Source organism: Ochotona princeps, chromosome 14, assembly GCF_030435755.1.
Source record: "Ochotona princeps isolate mOchPri1 chromosome 14, mOchPri1.hap1, whole genome shotgun sequence".
Classification (NCBI taxonomy): Eukaryota; Metazoa; Chordata; class Mammalia; order Lagomorpha; family Ochotonidae; genus Ochotona; species Ochotona princeps.
Genome location: NC_080845.1, coordinates 877,038 through 895,314, shown reverse-complemented (window position 1 = coordinate 895,314; position 18,277 = coordinate 877,038). Strand labels below are relative to the sequence as shown.

General features: G+C 66.1%; 1 protein-coding gene across 2 annotated transcripts in view; it reads left to right on the top strand.

Annotated features, from left to right (window-relative positions):
- Window positions 1–18,277, top strand: part of COL5A1 (collagen type V alpha 1 chain) — a 71,813-nt gene that overhangs the window by 32,166 nt on the left and 21,370 nt on the right. For both annotated transcript variants that reach the window (XM_058672923.1, XM_058672922.1), the window contains exons 19-41: window positions 406–459; window positions 1,099–1,143; window positions 1,982–2,035; window positions 2,747–2,791; window positions 3,270–3,323; window positions 3,492–3,536; window positions 4,296–4,349; window positions 4,861–4,905; window positions 5,594–5,647; window positions 8,471–8,515; window positions 9,191–9,244; window positions 9,818–9,925; window positions 10,357–10,410; window positions 11,535–11,588; window positions 12,826–12,870; window positions 12,971–13,024; window positions 13,798–13,842; window positions 14,157–14,210; window positions 14,730–14,783; window positions 16,688–16,741; window positions 17,109–17,216; window positions 18,006–18,095; window positions 18,183–18,236. In XM_058672923.1, coding sequence (XP_058528906.1) covers window positions 406–459; window positions 1,099–1,143; window positions 1,982–2,035; window positions 2,747–2,791; window positions 3,270–3,323; window positions 3,492–3,536; window positions 4,296–4,349; window positions 4,861–4,905; window positions 5,594–5,647; window positions 8,471–8,515; window positions 9,191–9,244; window positions 9,818–9,925; window positions 10,357–10,410; window positions 11,535–11,588; window positions 12,826–12,870; window positions 12,971–13,024; window positions 13,798–13,842; window positions 14,157–14,210; window positions 14,730–14,783; window positions 16,688–16,741; window positions 17,109–17,216; window positions 18,006–18,095; window positions 18,183–18,236 — 1,323 coding nt within the window. The remainder of the gene's footprint in view (window positions 1–405; window positions 460–1,098; window positions 1,144–1,981; window positions 2,036–2,746; window positions 2,792–3,269; window positions 3,324–3,491; window positions 3,537–4,295; window positions 4,350–4,860; window positions 4,906–5,593; window positions 5,648–8,470; window positions 8,516–9,190; window positions 9,245–9,817; window positions 9,926–10,356; window positions 10,411–11,534; window positions 11,589–12,825; window positions 12,871–12,970; window positions 13,025–13,797; window positions 13,843–14,156; window positions 14,211–14,729; window positions 14,784–16,687; window positions 16,742–17,108; window positions 17,217–18,005; window positions 18,096–18,182; window positions 18,237–18,277) is intronic.

Below are 18,277 nucleotides of genomic sequence, written 5' to 3'. Positions count from 1 at the left end.
CAGACCACACACACACACGCAGTGAGCACACGCCATTCTCCCAGTTCTTCCGTCTGCGTTGATAACACGCTAAGAAGCTGCTGCTACCTCTCTGTCCCCCACAGCCCCGAGGGCACCCCCACCTTGGGTCCAACTGCCCAGCCCCCATGCGAAGCCCAAAGCTGCATGGGCGAGGCAGGGGCCGCCCTGCCCTCCTGGAGTCCCATGCTCCTGGAGACAGAGCATGCTGGCCGAGCAGGGCACCCAGGGGGGCCCCTGTGGGCGTGGCCCTGCCTGGGCCTGCTAGGACGCCTGGTGACTCTTGGGCCAGGGTCTTGGTGTGGTCCGTGTCAGCCACGCTGGGGCCCTATGACAGGGCGGCGACTAAGACAGTGGGAGTGGCTAACGTCACGCTTGACTTTGTAGGGCGACCCGGGTCCTTCTGGCCCGCCAGGACCTCCGGGAGAGGACGGAGAGAGGGTACGTGCCCCCCAGCTGCCCCTGCCTGGCCGGTGCCCGTGAGCCCGCCTGCGGGTGGAGGGAGGGCTGCCAGAGGGGGGCTCCGAGGGCACACATGCAGGCTTTGTGGGCTCAGGGGTGAAGGCACATGGCCGTGTCTCCTCCACGGCCACCTCATCGTTGGGCGGAAGGCAGGGGACAGTCACATCGCGGTCCCATAGGTGCCCCACCGGCGACTCCTCCCAGCTCCCCGTGTTTGCTGTGTGAGGCTTGTTTGCTGGGGGTTCCTGGGCACTGGGGACCGGGGGATGCACCATGGCGGCAGGTGGAGCGCTCACTCCAAGGGTCAGCGGCTGGAGCTGACCAGGAGGGAGGAGCGAGGGACGGCCTCGGGTCCGCCCTGCCAGCTCTCTGGTCTCCAGACCCCAGCGTGGTCCGTGTCCCTTGAGGGTGGGTGAATCCTGGATTCACAAGAAATGTGTGCGCACATGCGGTGGGTGTATGACTCGGGGCTTGCATGCGAAGGGGCTGTAAGAGCAGGAGGAGGCTCCACCCACTGCCCACGCTTGCCCCGGCCCGTGGGGGCTGGACCTCAGCGCTCACCTGCAGCGGGCAAGGCCTCTGGGTGTTCCCCTAACAATCCCCCCTCTTCTCTCACAGGGCGATGATGGAGAAGTCGGACCCAGGGGGCTGCCTGGGGAACCGGTAGGGCTGCTGGCTGGTGGGGTTCTGGGCCCTGTGTGTGTGTTAGGGTGGGGGTGGGTGGGGACACAGGCTCCAGGGGAGGCTCCTAGGAGCAGGGTGGGGCAAGGCCTGCAGAAGGCTGTCCCAGGAACGGGCCAGAGCCGGGCGTTTGCCTGCAGAGAAGGCGGGCAACAGCTGCATGGAGTGTGCTGGGTGCTGGGGGCAGCATGGTGGGTGCCCGGGGCATCCAGGGGTGGCCACAGGGCATGGCACCCGCTATGCCAAGTGCCGATGCTGGAGCAGCCTGCCCGAGGTCCACGGTGCCGCTGTGTCCTTCAGTGTGTGTCCCTGGCCCTGGGCAGTGAGCTAGCACAAGGCGGGCGTGGGGGGCTCTCCAGGGTCTGCGGACCCCCTCCAAGTCCAGGTCTCCTTGGTGAGTGTTCCGGGGCTGGGGAGGGGCAGCGTCCAGGCCGGGTCATGAGGCCGGCCTGCAATGACCCTCGCTGCTCGGCAGGGGCTGTCCCAGGAGAGATCTGACCTGGGGTCCTCCCAAGGGAACCTGGAAGCCACGACTCCCACTCCCTGTGCCCTGCTGCTCTGGGTGCCAGGCACCCGCTGGGCCAGCCACACTCAGCAGAGAGCGGCCCGAGCGCTCCGTGTCGGCCGACGCCGAGCGGCCTTGCTCGGGGACTGAGCAGGTGTCCGCGCCCGGCCAGCGGTCCCTGCAGGCACGGCCGCCCTGTCCCAGGCACCGCCTGACTCGCAGTGCTGAGGGGAAGGGAAGCGCAGTGACGGGGGTGTCCCTGGGAGAGTGGGGGGCACCTGCGGCGTTGCACCACTCCTCCCATTTCCGCTGCAGGGCCCCCGTGGTCTGCTTGGGCCCAAGGGACCCCCCGGCCCTCCTGGACCTCCGGTAAGTCCGTCCCTCGCACAGCCCTTAAGACCGCACTGCCCCACCGGGGGTCGCTCTTCAAGCTGCCAGCTGTGGGCGTAGGGGGCTGCAGGCTGTCCACGTACGCGAGCCCCAGGATGCCTTGGGTTAGCTCCCTGCTGGAAACTTCTAGAAAGCGGAAGGAGCGCTGGTTCCATGGGCGGTCTCCTCAAGGCCAGCCTGGCCTCTCTCCCTGCCAGCCTCTCTGGGTGTCGGCCGAGCTGTGTCCCCGGCCCCTGTGGGCGTGGGTGTCGGCTGAGCTGGGGTTGGGGGCCCCTGTGGGCGTGGGTGTCGGCTGAGCTGTGTCCCCGGCCCCTGTGGGCGTGGGTGTTGGCTGAGCTGGGGTTGGGGGCCCCTGTGGGCGTGGGTGTCGGCTGAGCTGTGTCCCCGGCCCCTGTGGGCGTGGGTGTCGGCCGAGCTGGGGTTGGGGGCCCCTGTGGGCGTGGGTGTCGGCTGAGCTGTGTCCCCGGCCCCTGTGGGCGTGGGTGTCGGCCGAGCTGGGGTTGGGCGCACCTTTCCTGGTGCCTGACAGCACAGCATCCCTTGGTGGGCAACAGCGGTCAGCAGGTCCTTGGGGAAGCCTGAGTGAGGACAGTGCTGTCCCTCCTGGGCCCCTCCCCTCCTGCGCACAGTGGGCGTGTCTGCCACCTCCTGCACACAGTGGGTTTTTCTCCTCTCTGCCATCTCCTGCAGGGTGTGACGGGAATGGACGGCCAGCCAGGGCCAAAAGGAAATGTGGTGAGTCCCTGGGGGTCGTGGCTTCCTGGTCATGGCCCAGGTGACCCTCCTGCTGGCGTGGGGGTCTATGGGAACTGCAGTGACTGGGACCTGTAGGCCGAGGCACAGAGCCACCATGGCACCATCACCCGTGCAGAGCCCCGAGTCAGCCCCCGCATTGGAGGGGATGGAGGAAGTCCACTCCCGTTGTATCTGTTCCCCAGTCACCCGGGGGACTCTGACGGCTTGGGGACTTGCATGTGCGACCCTTCTGGTTCCTGGTTGGATGCTGGGTGGGTTTGCATGGGCAAGTTGGCTCCCCCATGCCGGCTTCCCTGCTCCACTGTCTGAGCTGGGACCCCCAGCCCTCCAGCTGCTCCCCTCCAGCTGCCCAGAGCAGTCTGAGTAGCCGGGACAGGGTGGGGTGTAGGGCCTGCATCTCAGGGAGAGGGTACAGGCCCAGATCCTCCCTAAGTGCCAGTGCCTTCATTCCCCACAGGGTCCTCAAGGAGAACCAGGACCCCCAGGACAACAGGGTAATCCCGGGGCTCAGGTGAGTGGCCTGGGGAGGGAGTTCTCTAGTCGGGGGACCCTGGAGTGGCAATGCTCCACCCGCTGCAAGGCACCCACAGTGCCGGGGAGGGCCTGGGTCCAGGCTGGGACAGCAGGGAGATGGAAGGGTGGCCCGAGGGTGTGACCCTGCCTTCTTCCCCCCTCACAGGGTCTCCCAGGCCCCCAGGGCGCCATCGGTCCTCCGGGAGAGAAGGTAGGTGAGCCAAGCAGTGGCGGGGCTTGTGGGGAGCACTGGTCGTGTCCCGCTCCAGGCTGGACACTGCACCCCTGGCCAGCCTTGCGCTGAGAGCCATGGCAGGTGGAGGCTGCGTGTTCACTTTGCCAGCTCACGGCCCACTGTGTCTCCCCGGCTCCTCCTGGGTGCCTGGGTGACGTGGGGAGGCCCAGGACTCCCTGATTGTGCTGATCTCGGGGTCCCCACACTGGAGGGCCTCTCTGATGGCCCCTAATGCTGTTTGAATCAACAAACCCTAGGACGGTTGGCCACGGGTGGGGGGCGGTCATGGCAGAGGCCCCTGGGGCCCCCGACCCCCTGAGCAGGTCGGGAGGGAGGGGTGATGTGCCCAGTGAGTACGGGGCTGTCTTCAGCAGGTGGTGTGGGTAGAAATGTGGGAAAGAGAGCCTGGGGGCAGGTCTGGCACAGCTGCTGGGATGGCACCGGGGTTGCCCGATACCATGTCCAGGTGTCTGGCTTAAGTCCCGGCTCCTGCGTGTGCAGTCCCGGGAGATGGCAGGGGTAACCCATGCCCATGGGCAACCAGGGTGCACTGGCTCCTGGCTTCAGCCTGGCCCAGTTGAGGCTCCTGGCTGGCATTTGGGGAGCAAGCCCATGGCTGGAAGTGGTGCCTTCCAGATTAACTGCAGATAAGGGAAACATTAAAAGGGTAAACAGAGTCAGCCTGGGGCCCAGCGAGGCCGGGCCGGGTTTCCTCACCACTCTGTCTCCTTCTAGGGTCCCCTGGGGAAGCCAGGCCTGCCAGGCATGCCCGGCGCCGACGGACCCCCGGTGAGTCGCCCATGCAGCCTGCCGCTCTCCAGCCTGTCTCCACCACAGGAGGCCATGGGGTAGCGTGGCTGTGGAGGCCCGTGGGCAGCCAAGCTTCTGCTGGTCTGATTGCCGGGTTTGGGAGGGTCTGTCATGTCAGTGGTGATCATGTGACTGCTCTGGGCTCGCTGCTACAGTGCCAGCCCCGGGCCTGGCATGGCTGAGTCCTCCTGGGCTGGGGCCTCTGGGCTCCCTGCTGCAGTGCCAGCCCCAGGCCTGGCATGGCTGAGTCCTCCTGGGCTGGGGCCTCTGGGCTCCCTGCTGCAGTGCCAGCCCCAGGCCTGGCATGGCTGAGTCCTCCTGGGCTGGGGCCTCTGGGCTCCCTGCTGCAGTGCCAGCCCCAGGCCTAGCATGGCTGAGTCCTCCTGGGGCCTCTGGGCTCCCTGCTGCAGCGCCAGCCCCGGGCCTGGCATGGCTGAGTCCTCCTGGGCTGGGGCCCTGTTGGCTAATAGAGGCCCCTCTTCTATGACAGGGCCACCCCGGCAAGGAAGGCCCCCCTGGAGAGAAAGGAGGCCAGGTGAGTGCTTACCTTGAGGGGGGAACTGGCTCAACCAGTGCCTGTGCCAGGGCCCCCAGCACCCTCAGCTTGGCAAGAAACAAGCCAGGGTGGCTTCTGCCCCTCCTCGGGGGCCCCGGCCAACAGCACCAATCTGACCAGCCTGTGCAGGGCAGGACCCTGAAGCCAGCGGCAGCTCGCCTGCATGGGGTGCCCCCCTGTGGTTGTACCAGTGCCAGCCCCTGCAGAGCAGCCTGGCTACCGCTGGCTCATGGAGTGGTCTGGACGTTGTCGGGAGGAAGGGATGGGGGAGCCCTGGGCAGCAAGGCCGGCCAGTGCGAGGGGCCTGAGCCAGGGGTCCTGTTGGAAGCCCCCTGATTCTACGACAGGCCCCCAGGCTGGGCGTGCATCTGGCTAGGGGCACTGAGCCTGGCGCTTCCTCCCTCGGGTCCTGTGTGAATTAAAACCCCCAGGGGTGCAGAGGGGCTTGGGGGTCAGCTCACAGTGACCTCTTCTGCAGCATGGGGCAGCTGTGCTCAACCTGTCCCCTCACACAGCCACTAGCGGTGGTCCGGGCTGGGGCTTGCCCTGCTCTTAGTGGGGTGGGGGGAGTAGGCTGGTGGACGCAGAGGGTCATTGTACAGAACGGACCCTGGGCGGACTGGGTGCCCACCTGGCAGTGCACTGATATAATCCTTCTCGATTGCAGGGTCCGCCTGGCCCCCAGGGCCCCATCGGCTACCCAGGCCCTCGTGGAGTAAAGGTGAGTGGGTTCGGAGACCACTGGGCTGGGGGGCCGGGCGCGGGAGTGTGATGCTGGGCTTGTGGGAAGGGCCAGGGTGACCCTGAGGGGGCAGGTGGCCCCGGGGGTGGGAGAGAGCCTCCTCGGGCCTCCTGCCCCATTGCTGCACTCTCAAGGCCCTCCCTGCCCAAGCCTTGGCCAGGTGACGTGAAGTCACTCTGTTCCTTCCGCGGGCCGGGAGTCGGCACGTTTCTCCTGGCTGCTCGCGCGTCTCCAAAGAGCAGGTGCCTGTCCCTGCTGCGGCGGACCAGGCTCTCAGAGACCAGGGGACTGCCACCTGAGCCCCTGACAGTGCGGCGCCCCTGAGAGATCAGGCTCTCGGACACCAGGGTGTGGCCGCCCGAGCACGGAGCACCGAGCGCCTGAGTGAGGCCGACACAGGCCCCCTGTGTGCCGGCCGTGTGCTCCAGGCTTGTCCTTCAGTCTTCCGTCTGAGCCTGCACATTCTGCCCAGATCGCGTCCTGGGGCGGACGAGGGCCCAGCTCTCCTCTCGCTGCCTCAGCGTCTCGGTGCCCCAGGCTTTCCCTACATACGCAGGCTCCTGGGGGCCTCCTCCCTGAGAGGAGGGGTGTCACACCGGGGCCTCCTGCATCCGCCTCACCCAGCTGGCTCCACACCAGGGCATATGCCATCCCGGGGTGCTGGCGTATGAACAGAGTCCCGCCTGCTCTACCCCCAAATTGCACAAAACCCGTACCTGAGGTATACTCATCAGGCACCCCAACCCGTGTTCCCTGCATGGCCACAGCTTCCATTTCCAGAACATTCCAAACTAAAGAATCACTTAAGACCTTCCCCCAACCTCTTGTCCCCACCAACTCACTGTCCCCTCCCCACCTGTGGCTGGGCCAGGGCCTGGCTGTTCCCACCACCACCCATTGTCCCCTCCCCACCTGTGGCTGGGCCCAGGGCCTGGCTGTCCCCCACCACCACCCACTGTCCCCTCCCCACCTGTGGCTGGGCCTAGGGCCTGGCTGTCCCTACCAAGTCACTGTCCCCTCCCCACCTGTGGCTGGGCCAGGGCCTGGCTGTTCCCACCACCACCCATTGTCCCCTCCCCACCTGTGGCTGGGCCCAGGGCCTGGCTGTCCCCCACCACCACCCATTGTCCCCTCCCCACCTGTGGTTGGGCCCAGGGCCTGGCTGTTCCCACCACCGCAGTGCCATGGGTCCTTGGCAGGGACAGTGGTGGCGTGGGCTCCCAGCCTGGTTTTGTGGCAGATTCCTGCTGGGTAACAATGCCCACCCGCTGGCCAGCCATGGCTACTTACAGAAGGCCACTTCCTCCGGCCACTGCTTCAATGGGTTTTCTATCGAGCACCAAGCCGCAGCTCCAGCATACACACTGGACCTGAGGCCAGGGCCGCTCTCCCCAGGGAGGTGGACTCTCCATGTATCAGACCGTGCAGCTCATACAGCAGTACCACGGGGCAGGCGGGGGTGTCGGCCGAGCTGTGCCCCCGGCCCCTGTGGGCGGGGGTGTCGGCCGAGCTGTGCCCCCGGCCCCTGTGGGCGGGAGTGTCAGCCAAGCTGAGTCTTCAGCCCCTGCTGTATGGGTGCCAAGCTCACCCTGCAGGGTTCCTTGCTTGGGTCCTGAACCCACCCCACCATTGCCCCCTGCCAGGTGTTCATGGGCACCTCTGACTGGCAGCTCTTACTCAGGGCCAGATCCAGCATGTCTTGGGTAGCTGGTGTTTGAGACGGACAGAAGCTGCCCCCTGCCCAGGGAGGACTGGCAAGCCTGCCATGGCTGTGACCATGGTCGTGGCTGTGACCATGGTCGTGGCTGTGACCGTGGCTGTGACCGTGGCCGTGGCCCTCGGGCCTGCTATGCTTCTGCTTAGCTTATAGTTCCCTTATCTTCACTCTGAACTGTGACGGCTGTGTCAAGTTCTGGCCACAAGGGGGTGCTGGCAGGAGGCAGCTCCTTGGCTTCCCACTGTCCCCCTGCACAGCCACCTCCCCTCCCAGCAGGTGGCCGGGCAGGCCGCGGCCCAGCAGCCACTGTCTGTAGCTGCAGTCATGTGCTCGAGCTCTGAGGTTGGGGATATGACCCCGAGACATGGCCGTGCCACTCTCTGTCCCCCGATGTCACATCCCTGGGTCAAGGCCAGGACGCAGAGAGGAGGTCGTGGCCCAGTGACGGTCACTGGAATTAAGCAATGGTATCCCGTGGGGCAGGCCGTTGCCGTGGTGCTGAGGACACCAGTCCCGCTGACATGCACCCTGGGAGGGAGCAGGGGGTGACTGAGGTCCACGGGAGCCCCGGGTGGAGCTGCAGGCTCCCCACGCAGCCCCACTGTCACGGGTGTTTGGGGAGTATGGGTGGTGCAAGGCACACATGCCGCTGCCAGTGTGGAAGCAGGGCCGGGGCACCACCCTGCTGCCCAGATGAGGGGCCCGGACACTGAGGACATGGCCAGGGAGCCCAGAACAGGGGCTGGGAGCTGAACCTTCATCTGGGCCCAGGGCGTATGTCCTGCCTCCTTCCCAAACCTCTGAGAGGGGCCGGACACTGGCCTGGGTGGCACAGGGTGCAGGCGTGGGGCATGGGCCGGGGAAAGGGCAGGTCCCAGGCTTGCTCTGGCATGTTGAGGAGAGATGTCGGTGGGAGGCTGCGGGCCTCAGGTGGCCAAAGGCAGAGCCGACCCTTGGGCCAGGGACACCACCACACCCCTTCCGGGACCAGGCCGGGGGCAGAGCTGACTGCAGGATGCTGGGGCAGGGAGGGGGCACCCAGCCTGGGGACCCTGGTGACCGCCCGTCTTTCTCGCCACATGCAGGGGGCAGATGGCATCCGAGGTCTGAAGGGCAGCAAGGGCGAGAAGGTGAGTGTGTCCCTGCAGCTGCGGGCACCCCGGGCGCTGGGTGCCCAGGCGGAGGCTGCCTGCGCGGGAGCTGCTCCTCTTGGTGGTGGGGGTGGGGCGGCCAGGCCCTCTGCCCAGAGAAGGCCCTGGCCCCCATGTAATGACTAGCTCACCAGGCAGCTGTCCCGGGACGGTGGCCCTGGGGCTGGGCTGTGGCTCAGACCTGCACTGCAACGCCACGGCCTGTAGGGGTCGCTGTGGTTAAGGAAGAGCTCAGCTGCAGGGGCTGGTGAGCCGCTTGCCACCCAGCAGGGGCAGCAGCACCGCGGCCAGGGTCTGCTGCACGCCCTGCCCCGACCTCATCTCCCCTCCCAGCAGCTGCCCACGGAGACATGAGGGGCCTGTGCGGCTGAGCCCCTCCCACGCTGCGCATGTGTTAAGCTCAGGCCCCTGTGAGGGCCTGTGGGCCTGTGGAGTGGCGCTTCTGTCCCAGGGACCCCCAGGAGCTGTGTTCCCCCATGCCTGCCCCAGCCCTAGGCGGGGCTGCTGGCCGTCAGTGACTACCCTGGGTCCAGGAGATGGGTTCATGGGGTCCCGGGCAGGAGGGACCAGGGGCTGGCTAGGGTCTGCTGCAGAAGCAGATGCCATGCAGGCGGGCTCTCTCGTCCGGCTGAGCCCCTTGTCGATCCTGTCCAGGGCGAAGACGGCTTCCCGGGATTCAAGGGCGACATGGGCATCAAGGGTGACCGGGTGAGTAGCTCGGGTCAGGTGTGGGCCCTGTAGGAGGGGACGGAGCCCCAGGCCTGTACGCCACTGCTAGAGACACCGTTCTAGAACATTCTTCAGAGAAGGGTCCCTGGCGGCTGCCCGGGGGCTGCAGGAGGCGTCCTGGCTCTGGGAAGGGGCTGCTCCAGCAAGCTGCCAGCAGGAGCTCAGGAGCCGCTGGTGCGCAAAGCCCTCTTGGCCACCCGGCGGCTGCTCTGGGAGACGGATCAGGGCAGGTAGGGCCAGGCCTGGCGCTGCCCGGCGCTCCGCTAGTTCCTGGGCCCTGGGAGCCGATGAGGCAGGGTGAGAGGCCCTCGGGGCCTAGGTCTCCTGCTGCCGGTAGCTGGTCGTTCTCTGTTCTTTCTGGGGGCCATTGTACTGCCCAGGAGCGCTTGTCTTAGCTGGGAGCTCTTGGCCCAGGCGGGCCGTGGGAAGTGCAGTGTGGTGGGGTGCAGCCAAGGCGGAGGCCTGCCGTGCGCCCCACCGTGACCTTATGGGGGAGGGGCGCTCAGTGAAGTTGCTGGGCGTGGCCCTCACCTCCTCTTCTCTAACTTGCAGGGAGAGATTGGCCCACCCGGTCCCAGAGGAGAAGACGGGCCCGAAGGCCCGAAGGGCCGTGGTGGCCCCAACGGCGACCCTGGTCCTCTGGGGCCCACCGGGGAGAAGGTCTGAAGGGGCTCCCCTCTCTGTCCATAGCTGGGCTGCTGGCTGCCCCTCCAGGGCTGTGCGCTGACCAGCCTGCGGCTGGATCCCCGAGCTCCCTGCCCTCACCACCAATGGCCGACACAGGCCTGCCCTTCTGGCAGTACCCCCCAGCCCCTGCCAGTCGGCCCCCTTGCCTGGGCCCTGGCAGCAGTGGGCAGGGAGGGGCTGGGGACCCCCACCCATACCAACATAAACAGCACTCCATCCCCAGCCTGGTCTGACGGCGTCTGCTCCACCCAGTGTAGGGCCGCGTGTGCCCCCGAGGGCGCTGAGGGCAGGCAGGAGCCGCCCTGTCCCACCTGGGCCCCTCCAGAGCTCCTGCTCTCTGCCAGGGCCCCGAGGGGCTGTGGCGTTGTCGTCTTCACTGCCTACCCACTGCTTCATTTTCACAGGGAAAGCTCGGCGTGCCAGGATTGCCAGGCTACCCGGGCCGACAGGGGCCGAAGGTAACTCGGAGTGGGGTGCTGTGCTCAGCACGTAGCAGGGAGGGCGTGCGTGAGAGTGAGCCAGACGGCCGTGCTGGGCAGGGTCATCCCTGGCGGGTCCCACTTTTCCTTGTCCATTGTCCTACCTGGGCAGTGGCAGAGATGGGGTCACCTGCCAAGGACCCATGGGCTGGCCTGCCTCAGAGGGGCATGGTGACCTGGGCGGGGCCACCCTCCGGGATCCCCTTCGGGGGACAGGGCCCTGAGGCCGGGCAGCGGCACTGTGCAGGTGGCTGCGACGCAGCCTTGTGCCCCAGGTGCTGCTGCAGGGGCCCGATGCTCACATACTCTGTTCCAAGGGACACATCCTGAAACGCTGCAGAGGACAAGCGGGGGCTTGGGGGAGGTGGATCAGGCTGGAAACTCAATTCTGGAAGCTTCTTGGAGAGGGGCAGGCAGTGAAGCTGTCGGGCACAGTGACCCCGTTCCTCAGCCAATCCGTCACCTGCACCCCACAGATTCGCAGATGGGCCTGAGTGTGTGGGTTGCCAGAGCTCCGCCCCCTGGAGAAATACAAGCCTTGGGGATTTGTAAACGCTTGGCGGGTCAGAATTTGGGGCGTCGGGGAGGAGAGCTGGGTCGGAGACAGCACCAGTGCCCCAGGTCTCCGGGGAGCACATAGCAGGGTTTGGAAACACATCTGTGCCCGTGGGCACCCTGTGGGTTCCTGAGAGGTGTGCCCTGGGCACCTGGCTGGCACGCTACAGCACTTTATTGAGAGACGTTGTGGGAACAGAGCTGGGCATGTGAGGCCTGGGTACATCTTCTGTCCCCTCCCTGCCAGACGGCGACCAACATTTTGTGGCTGCGGGAATGTGGGCGGAAGGTGTGGGCACCATGCAGGGCCGTGATGAAGATTTATATTGGGAATCCAAAGTGCTTGGGAGGGAGTGTGGACAGGCATTGGGTGGAGTGCTAAGTGGGTGAAGAGGGGCAGTGAGAGGCAGATGGAGGGGCGTGGGGGCTGGGTGGGGATGGGGGCTGGGTGGGCAGGTGTTAGTGGAGAGTGGGCGGTGCATCTGGCCAGAGGCCGTGACTGGCACGGACAGTGTGACCCATGGCCCTTGCCCAATTCTCTCTTCCAGGGCTCCATCGGATTCCCCGGCTTCCCCGGTGCCAATGGCGAGAAGGGCGGCAGGGTGAGCATGGCTGGGCTCTGTCGGGGCGTTCTCGGCGGCATATGGCACTCATGGGCTGGCCCACACCCTGGCTGTCATTCCTTGCCACCCTGAGACCTGGCTCCAGAGACCTGGTCCACACAGCCCTGGCACCACGGCCCTGGCAAGGGCCATCATGGAGCTGGGGGCTGAGCTGGCTCATCCACAGGCGCACAGGGCCTGAGGCCACCTGTGACAGACCTGTCCCAGGAAGGGCATCGGTCTGTCTGTGTGTGTGTGTGTCTATGTGTGCATATACGTGTGTGTGATTGGCAGATCCGTGTGGGACATGTGATGCTGACTTGGGGTCAGGGTGAGGGTGAGTGGACCTGGTGGCCATGGCTCAGCCTCACAGAGCAGAGGACTAGGGGAGACGACCTGGAGAGACACTCAGCCTGTGCCCAGCAGGTGCTGTCCTGAGCTTCCTGCACAAGAAGCCAGAGGATAGGGCCCTGTGGGCACTGGGTGCCGTTAATGACATCACACACCTGCGTGCTGTAACTGACGTCAGGGCCCCGTGTGCCGTAACTGACGTCAGGGGCCTGTGTACACTGAGTCCTGTGAATAACCTCAGTGCCGGGGGCAGCGGGATATTCGGCGAAGCAGTGACACGGAGCTAACCACACAGGAGGCCCCGTGGGGACACGGCCATGCCAGGCATCTCCCGTCCCGGAAGCCAGGCTGGGACCCTTCCCGCCGGCTGAGGTCGGCTGTGTTTCCCTGCGATGACATCACCGCCTCAGAACAATTGCGCTGGATTCTGTCTGTGGCTTGGGAACCGCAGCGACAGACAGATGGGGGAGCGGCCTGCCACCCGTGTGGCTTAATACAAAGTTACGAGTGTGCTGGCGCAGAGGCTGTTGAAAATTTAATGGCTAATATTCCTCTCTGTGGCCAAACTAAATTATGTATGAACGGGGCACACGGCTCCTCTCTCTTGCTGCGATAATGACTTCCCCACTGAGAGAGAGCAAGCGAGAGACGAGGGAGGGGAGGGTGCAGGCGGTGAGCCCCCACGCACAAGCCTCTGGATTAGAGCCCCTGCGTGCAGGGTGCCAAGTGTGGGTGCTCCCCGTGCCCCAAAACCTGTCAAATTTGAGATGAAGAGGGAAGCTTGGTCCCTGCTTGCCCCAGTCACCTGCTCCCCCGAGTCCGGCTGGCCACCTGGGCAGGGCCAGGCCTATCAAGAGTAGCTGACCATCCTCTTCTCTGATTTTAGGGGACACCTGGAAAGCCTGGACCACGGGGGCAGCGAGGCCCGACGGTAACGGCCCCAGGGCGTGCGGACAGCAAGGACGTGGGCACAGGGAGGGCGGGTTCCGGGTGTCTCGAGGCCTTGACCCAGCTTGCTTCTCTCTGTCCAGGGTCCACGAGGTGAGAGAGGCCCACGGGGCATCACTGGGAAGCCCGGCCCCAAGGTATGCGCTCCGTCCCCCGAGGGTCCAGTGGGGGCCTCTGCCCTCTGCTGTCCTCACTCCCAGTCGGCTGCCAAGACCCCTTGCGAGGGCCAGGGTGCCCTGGAGGGCCGGGGTGCCCGGGAGGGCCAGGGCAGCAAGGCCCCTTGCGAGGGCCAGGGTGCCAGGGAAGGCCGGGGTGCCCGGGAGGGCCGGGCAGCGAGGCCCCTTGCGAGGGCTGGGGTGCCCAGAAGGGCCAGGCAGCGAGGCCCCTTGCTGAGGGCCAGGGTCCCCGGGAGGGCCAGGGCAGCAAGGCCCCTTGCGAGGGCCAGGGTGCCCGGGAAGGCCGGGGTGCCCGGGAGGACCAGGCAGCGAGGCCCCTTGCTGAGGGCCAGGGTGCCCGGGAGGGCCAGGGCAGCAAGGCCCCTTGCGAGGGCCAGGGTGCCTGGGAAGGCCGGGGTGCCCAGGAGGACCAGGCAGCGAGGCCCCTTGCTGAGGGCCAGGGTGCCCGGGAGGGCCAGGGCAGCAAGGCCCCTTGCGAGGGCCAGGGTGCCCGGGAAGGCCGGGGTGCCCAGGAGGACCAGGCAGCAGGGCCCCTTGCGAGGGCCAGGGTGCCCGGGAGGGCCGGGGTGCCCAGGAGGGCCGCGGCAGCGAGGCCCCTTGCTGAGGGCCAGGGTGCCCGGGAGGGCCGGGAAGCCCAGGAGGGCCGGGGCAGCTCAGCAGGGCAGTGTGGTATGCCAGAGGCCAGACCTGCGTTTTGTTTTGACAGCTCAAGCGTCTCCCCCTTCTCTCCACAGGGCACTTCTGGAGGCGATGGCCCAGCCGGCCCCCCGGGCGAGCGGGTAAGCTTCCCTGGCCCAGGCCGTGGGGCACCTGCCCCTCTGGGGTGGGCCCCACTGCAGGAGGCAGTTCTCCTGAGATTCTAACTTCAGGCGGCCCCTCCTTGGGGAGCATGTCCTGGCCGCTCCGCCAAGTCCCAGGTCTTGGGGGTCGTGATGGAGCTGAGATTCGGGAGCCGAGGCTGGCCGCTGGAGCCCCCCACTGACAGCTCCTATTTCCCCCGAGAGGCAAGGGGCAGGCACAGTTGCGGGGAGCTACAGGGCAACCCCCCCTCCAAAAAGGGGGCTTCTCCTCAGCCTGTGCCTTCTGTCCCCAGGGACCCAATGGACCCCAAGGACCCACGGGCTTTCCCGGGCCCAAGGGCCCCCCGGTAAGTGGTGTGCTCCTGCACGTTGGGTGGCCAGGGCTTCCAGGGTGGGCATTTCCTGGGCACCTGCATTGCTCCATGTCCTCGGAGACTCCCTGAAGGCCCTAGCAGCAGCAGGGTGGAGAAGGGCATCCGGCTGGGTCAGCGGAATTGGAGGGGTGGGCAACCCTGGGCAGTGAGGGGCCTGCCGCCACAGCCACCTGCCACACGAGTGACCGCACGGCCTTCCCGACCGGGCACTCTGGGCGTCCCAGGAATACTGTCCGACAGTGTCATAATCCCTGTTGTTGAAACGCGACAGAAATGCATCCCCCCGGGGCAGCACCTGCCCAGCCCCCACCGGGACACACTTGGTTCTGTGGTCACTGTGGCCAGGCTTGCTGGGACGATTGCATTTCTTGGAGGCTGTTTCCAAGGGGAGGGGTCCCTCAGGAAGTGGCTGCCTTCAGGGTGGCATCTGGTCCCCCAAGCAGGGGCGTCTCGGGGCTGGACACACCCTGAATCTTGTGGTTCTTCCCTCAGGGTCCCCCAGGCAAGGACGGGCTCCCAGGACACCCGGGACAGAGAGGCGAGACGGTGAGTGTCATGGCGGGGGGAGATGGGGCAGGCCTGATGTGGCCTCGTCCTGTGGGTTCCTGCTCCCAGTAGGGTGGGGAGGCAGGGTGGGCCCAGTGCAGAGTGGCCGTGCCCTGCGATGGCGCTGGCGGAGGCAGGGGCTGGCCCCTGCTGACCCTAGCAGCTGTGGTCAGAGGCCACCCTGCGGGAGTCGCTAAGATGGAGATGGAGAGTCAGGCATGCCCAGCCTTCCACTGTGAGGGCGAGGGGCAGTGAGTGGCTGCTGGGGGCGCAGCCGGGAGGCGACCCCGCCTTCAGCTGCTGTGTGCAGGCAGCACACGTTCAGGAGCAGACAGTGGGTCCGTGCCCACCCCTGCCGTGTTCGCCCAGTTCCTTCTGGCCTTGGGGCTGCGGGCAGGGCGTGTGGAGGACCCTGCCCGCTCCCTGCTGCCAGAAGGCTGGCCCCCAGCTGGGCACACAGCCCGGGTGGCACAGGACACGCTGCAGGTGACAGAGACCTTTGGCGAGGTTTGCTGGGAGAAATGGTATTTATGGAAGTGTGGCCCCATCAGCCACTAGGGATGTGGTCCAGTGCCCTGAAGGCGTGACCTAAGGAAGGACACACCTGTGACCTCATGACGCACCTGTGACCCCAGGATGCACCTGTGACCTTATGACGTACCTTTGACCCTGGGACACACCTGTGACCCCTGGGACACAGCTGTGACCTCATGACATACCTTTGACCCTGGGACACACCTCTGACCCCTGGGACACACCTGTGACCTCATGACACACTGGTGACCCATGAGCCACACCTGTGCCCTGGGTTGCACCACTGGGGTTGCGTTCTGTCACCTTGCCGTGTGTGCCTGCTTCCAGCAGGTATAAACCATGCCAACAGAATGGCCCCCATTTTCCGGGCAGCCATGCGCTCTGTGGCTGGCAGTCCCCTCCGTGGCAGGTGAAGCAGGCGTTTGTCACTATGCTGAACTTGGTCTTTTGTTTGGTTGGTTGGGTTTTGTTGTTGTTTATTTACATACACACCTTTGTCCCCTGGGCCTGCTGTGAGGGGCCCTGTTGGCCGACCCCACCCTGGGGTTCCCCGTGGCCCGCACCGGCTCCTTGGTCCGTGGATATGTTCCTTTCTTCTCTGTGCGAGGGGACCAGGCAGGAGGCCTCACCCATGCGTGCCCCCTCCCTTTGACTGGGGAGCATGCGTTGCCAGCCACTTGTTGGCACACCCAGCCGTGGCCTGGCTTGTGCACTGGCAGCCAGCTGCAGCCCTCCCAGTGGCCCACCGCAAGAGGACACGGCTCCAAGACCCACCCAGGAAGGAGCAAGAGTCTCCTTGCCCCCGCTGCCGCCACTGCCGCCCTGCACAGCCCTGAGCCACACACGGAGGCCACTGGGGCCTTCAGTGTCGTGGACAAAGCCAGACAGTAGCTGTGGGCAGTCCTGCCCCCTGACCCGTCCAGCACTCCTTGTCTGTGCCTGGGACTGCAGCCCCTGACAGATGCCAGGTTTGCCCGTGACCACAAATGGGCTGGGCTTCAAGGAGAGGGCTCTGGAACCATGCCCTGGGCAGAGGCTGGGTCTGCTGCCATCTGGCTGGTGTGGGCAGCGGAGCGCGGGGCGAGGGCGTGCTGCCCGTGTGTAAGCTCGGTCTCGCCACGCGGCTAGCACGAGGCCGTACCACGTCCACTGGGGATATGCACACTGGAGTCCACACAGCAACCCCGCGGAGGAGGGCAGCGGGGGCCTCGCAGCTCTGCTTCCTCACCCCCATGCAGTCCGCACGAACGGGAAGTGAGGTCTGGGGCAGTGGGGGGCAGGTGGGGCCGAGCAAACCGTCTGCTGAGACGCCCCCCTTCTTGAGGCCCAGGCCTCTTGGGCAGCCGCGTCACCGGACTCCTCTCTTTCAGGGTTTCCAAGGCAAGACTGGCCCTCCAGGTCCCCCGGGTGTGGTCGGCCCCCAGGTGAGTCACAGCAAGCCCGGGGTCCAGCGGTCACCAGGTGTCACCGGATGTGGTGAGGACTATGGCCGGGGTCATTACTCCCCGTAGAGCTGCGAGTGTAGTGCTGCCGAGGAGAGTCCTGGGCTGCAGTACTGGCTCCCCGTGCTTAGTCCTGTAGTGCTAGTTCTGAGTACGTTCCTTATCCCACAAGATGGGGTAACTTAGGATGGACGACTCTCTGACTCGTGGTTTGGAGACTGAGAAGGCCGCTGTAAGGCGGCACGGCCTCCTCCCCTGCCAGGAGCGAGGCCTCGGTGGGCGGGGGAGGTCCCCACTCCCTTGCGAGTCACCTGAGACCAGCGGGCACTGACGCTGCTTCTCCCCGCAGGGTCCCACCGGAGAGACGGGGCCCATGGGCGAGCGTGGCCACCCCGGGCCCCCTGGGCCCCCCGGGGAGCAGGGCCTCCCAGGCCTCGCGGGCAAAGAGGGTAGCAAGGTAAGGCCCCGGTGTGGCCCGTCGTGGCCCAGCGCCTCCCGCCCAGCTCCCTGTGCTCCTGCCACCAGCCGGGAGGCCCCGGCTCCGGCCCGGCCAGCCCCGGCTGCGGCCGCCGTTGCAGGGGTCAACCAGCAGAAAGATCTGTCTTTGTGTGACTCTGCTTTTCAAATTAATAAACAAACCTTTAAAAAAATAGGAAAGTAAGTAAGAAAATGGTGAAGCGTGTGCGGTCAGCACGCGTGCGTATCAGAGGAACTTAAAAAGGAAGGAGAGGGTGAACTGATTTTTGATGCAAAAAATAGTTTGAGACCCCCATGCGGCCCCTCACCGCACCTGCCCCGTGGTGACGAGGCCTTCTCCGGGGGCGCTGCTGTGCGTCAGAGGGAACTCGTGCTTCCGGCCCATTTCCCACTAACCTTCGTGAGCGTGGTTTCCACACACAAGGGCTGTCTCTGCATTCGGGCCTGCTGCTGTGGGAGGGGCTGTGGGCTGCCAGTCGGTCCTGAGCAAGTTCTGGAAAGGAGACCTCAGGGCTTCAGGCTGGTGCGGAACCTGTTAAAGAGAACACCTGGGCTCCCCGGCCACCTGTCGCCTCAAGGCGGGGCCACAGGAGCCACAGCAAGTGGGAGGGGCTTGTGGGGTCAGCTCCCTGCAGCCCACCCTCGCTCTGGGGGCCCTGGCCCTCCGCAGAGCAAGGTCAGAGGTCGCAGCTGCTCCCAGGGGTGAGCCTGGCAGGTGCCCAGGCCGGTCAGGGCCACTGGGGCTCAGCCACCGGTGATCTGTTTGCAGGGAGACCCAGGCCCCGCCGGCCTCCCTGGAAAGGACGGCCCCCCAGGACTCCGTGGCTTCCCTGGGGACCGTGGGCTTCCCGGCCCGGTGGTGAGTGGGTGACCTTGGGGGTGCGGGGTGGGGTAGGGAGCGAGGGCCATGCCGGGTGCCCCCAAGCCACATCTGGCTGCTTTGCAGGGAGCTGTTGGACTGAAAGGCAGTGAAGGTCCCCCCGGCCCCCCAGGCCCAGCGGTGAGTGGAAGCCTTCACCCCTTGCTTGCCCCAGGCCCACT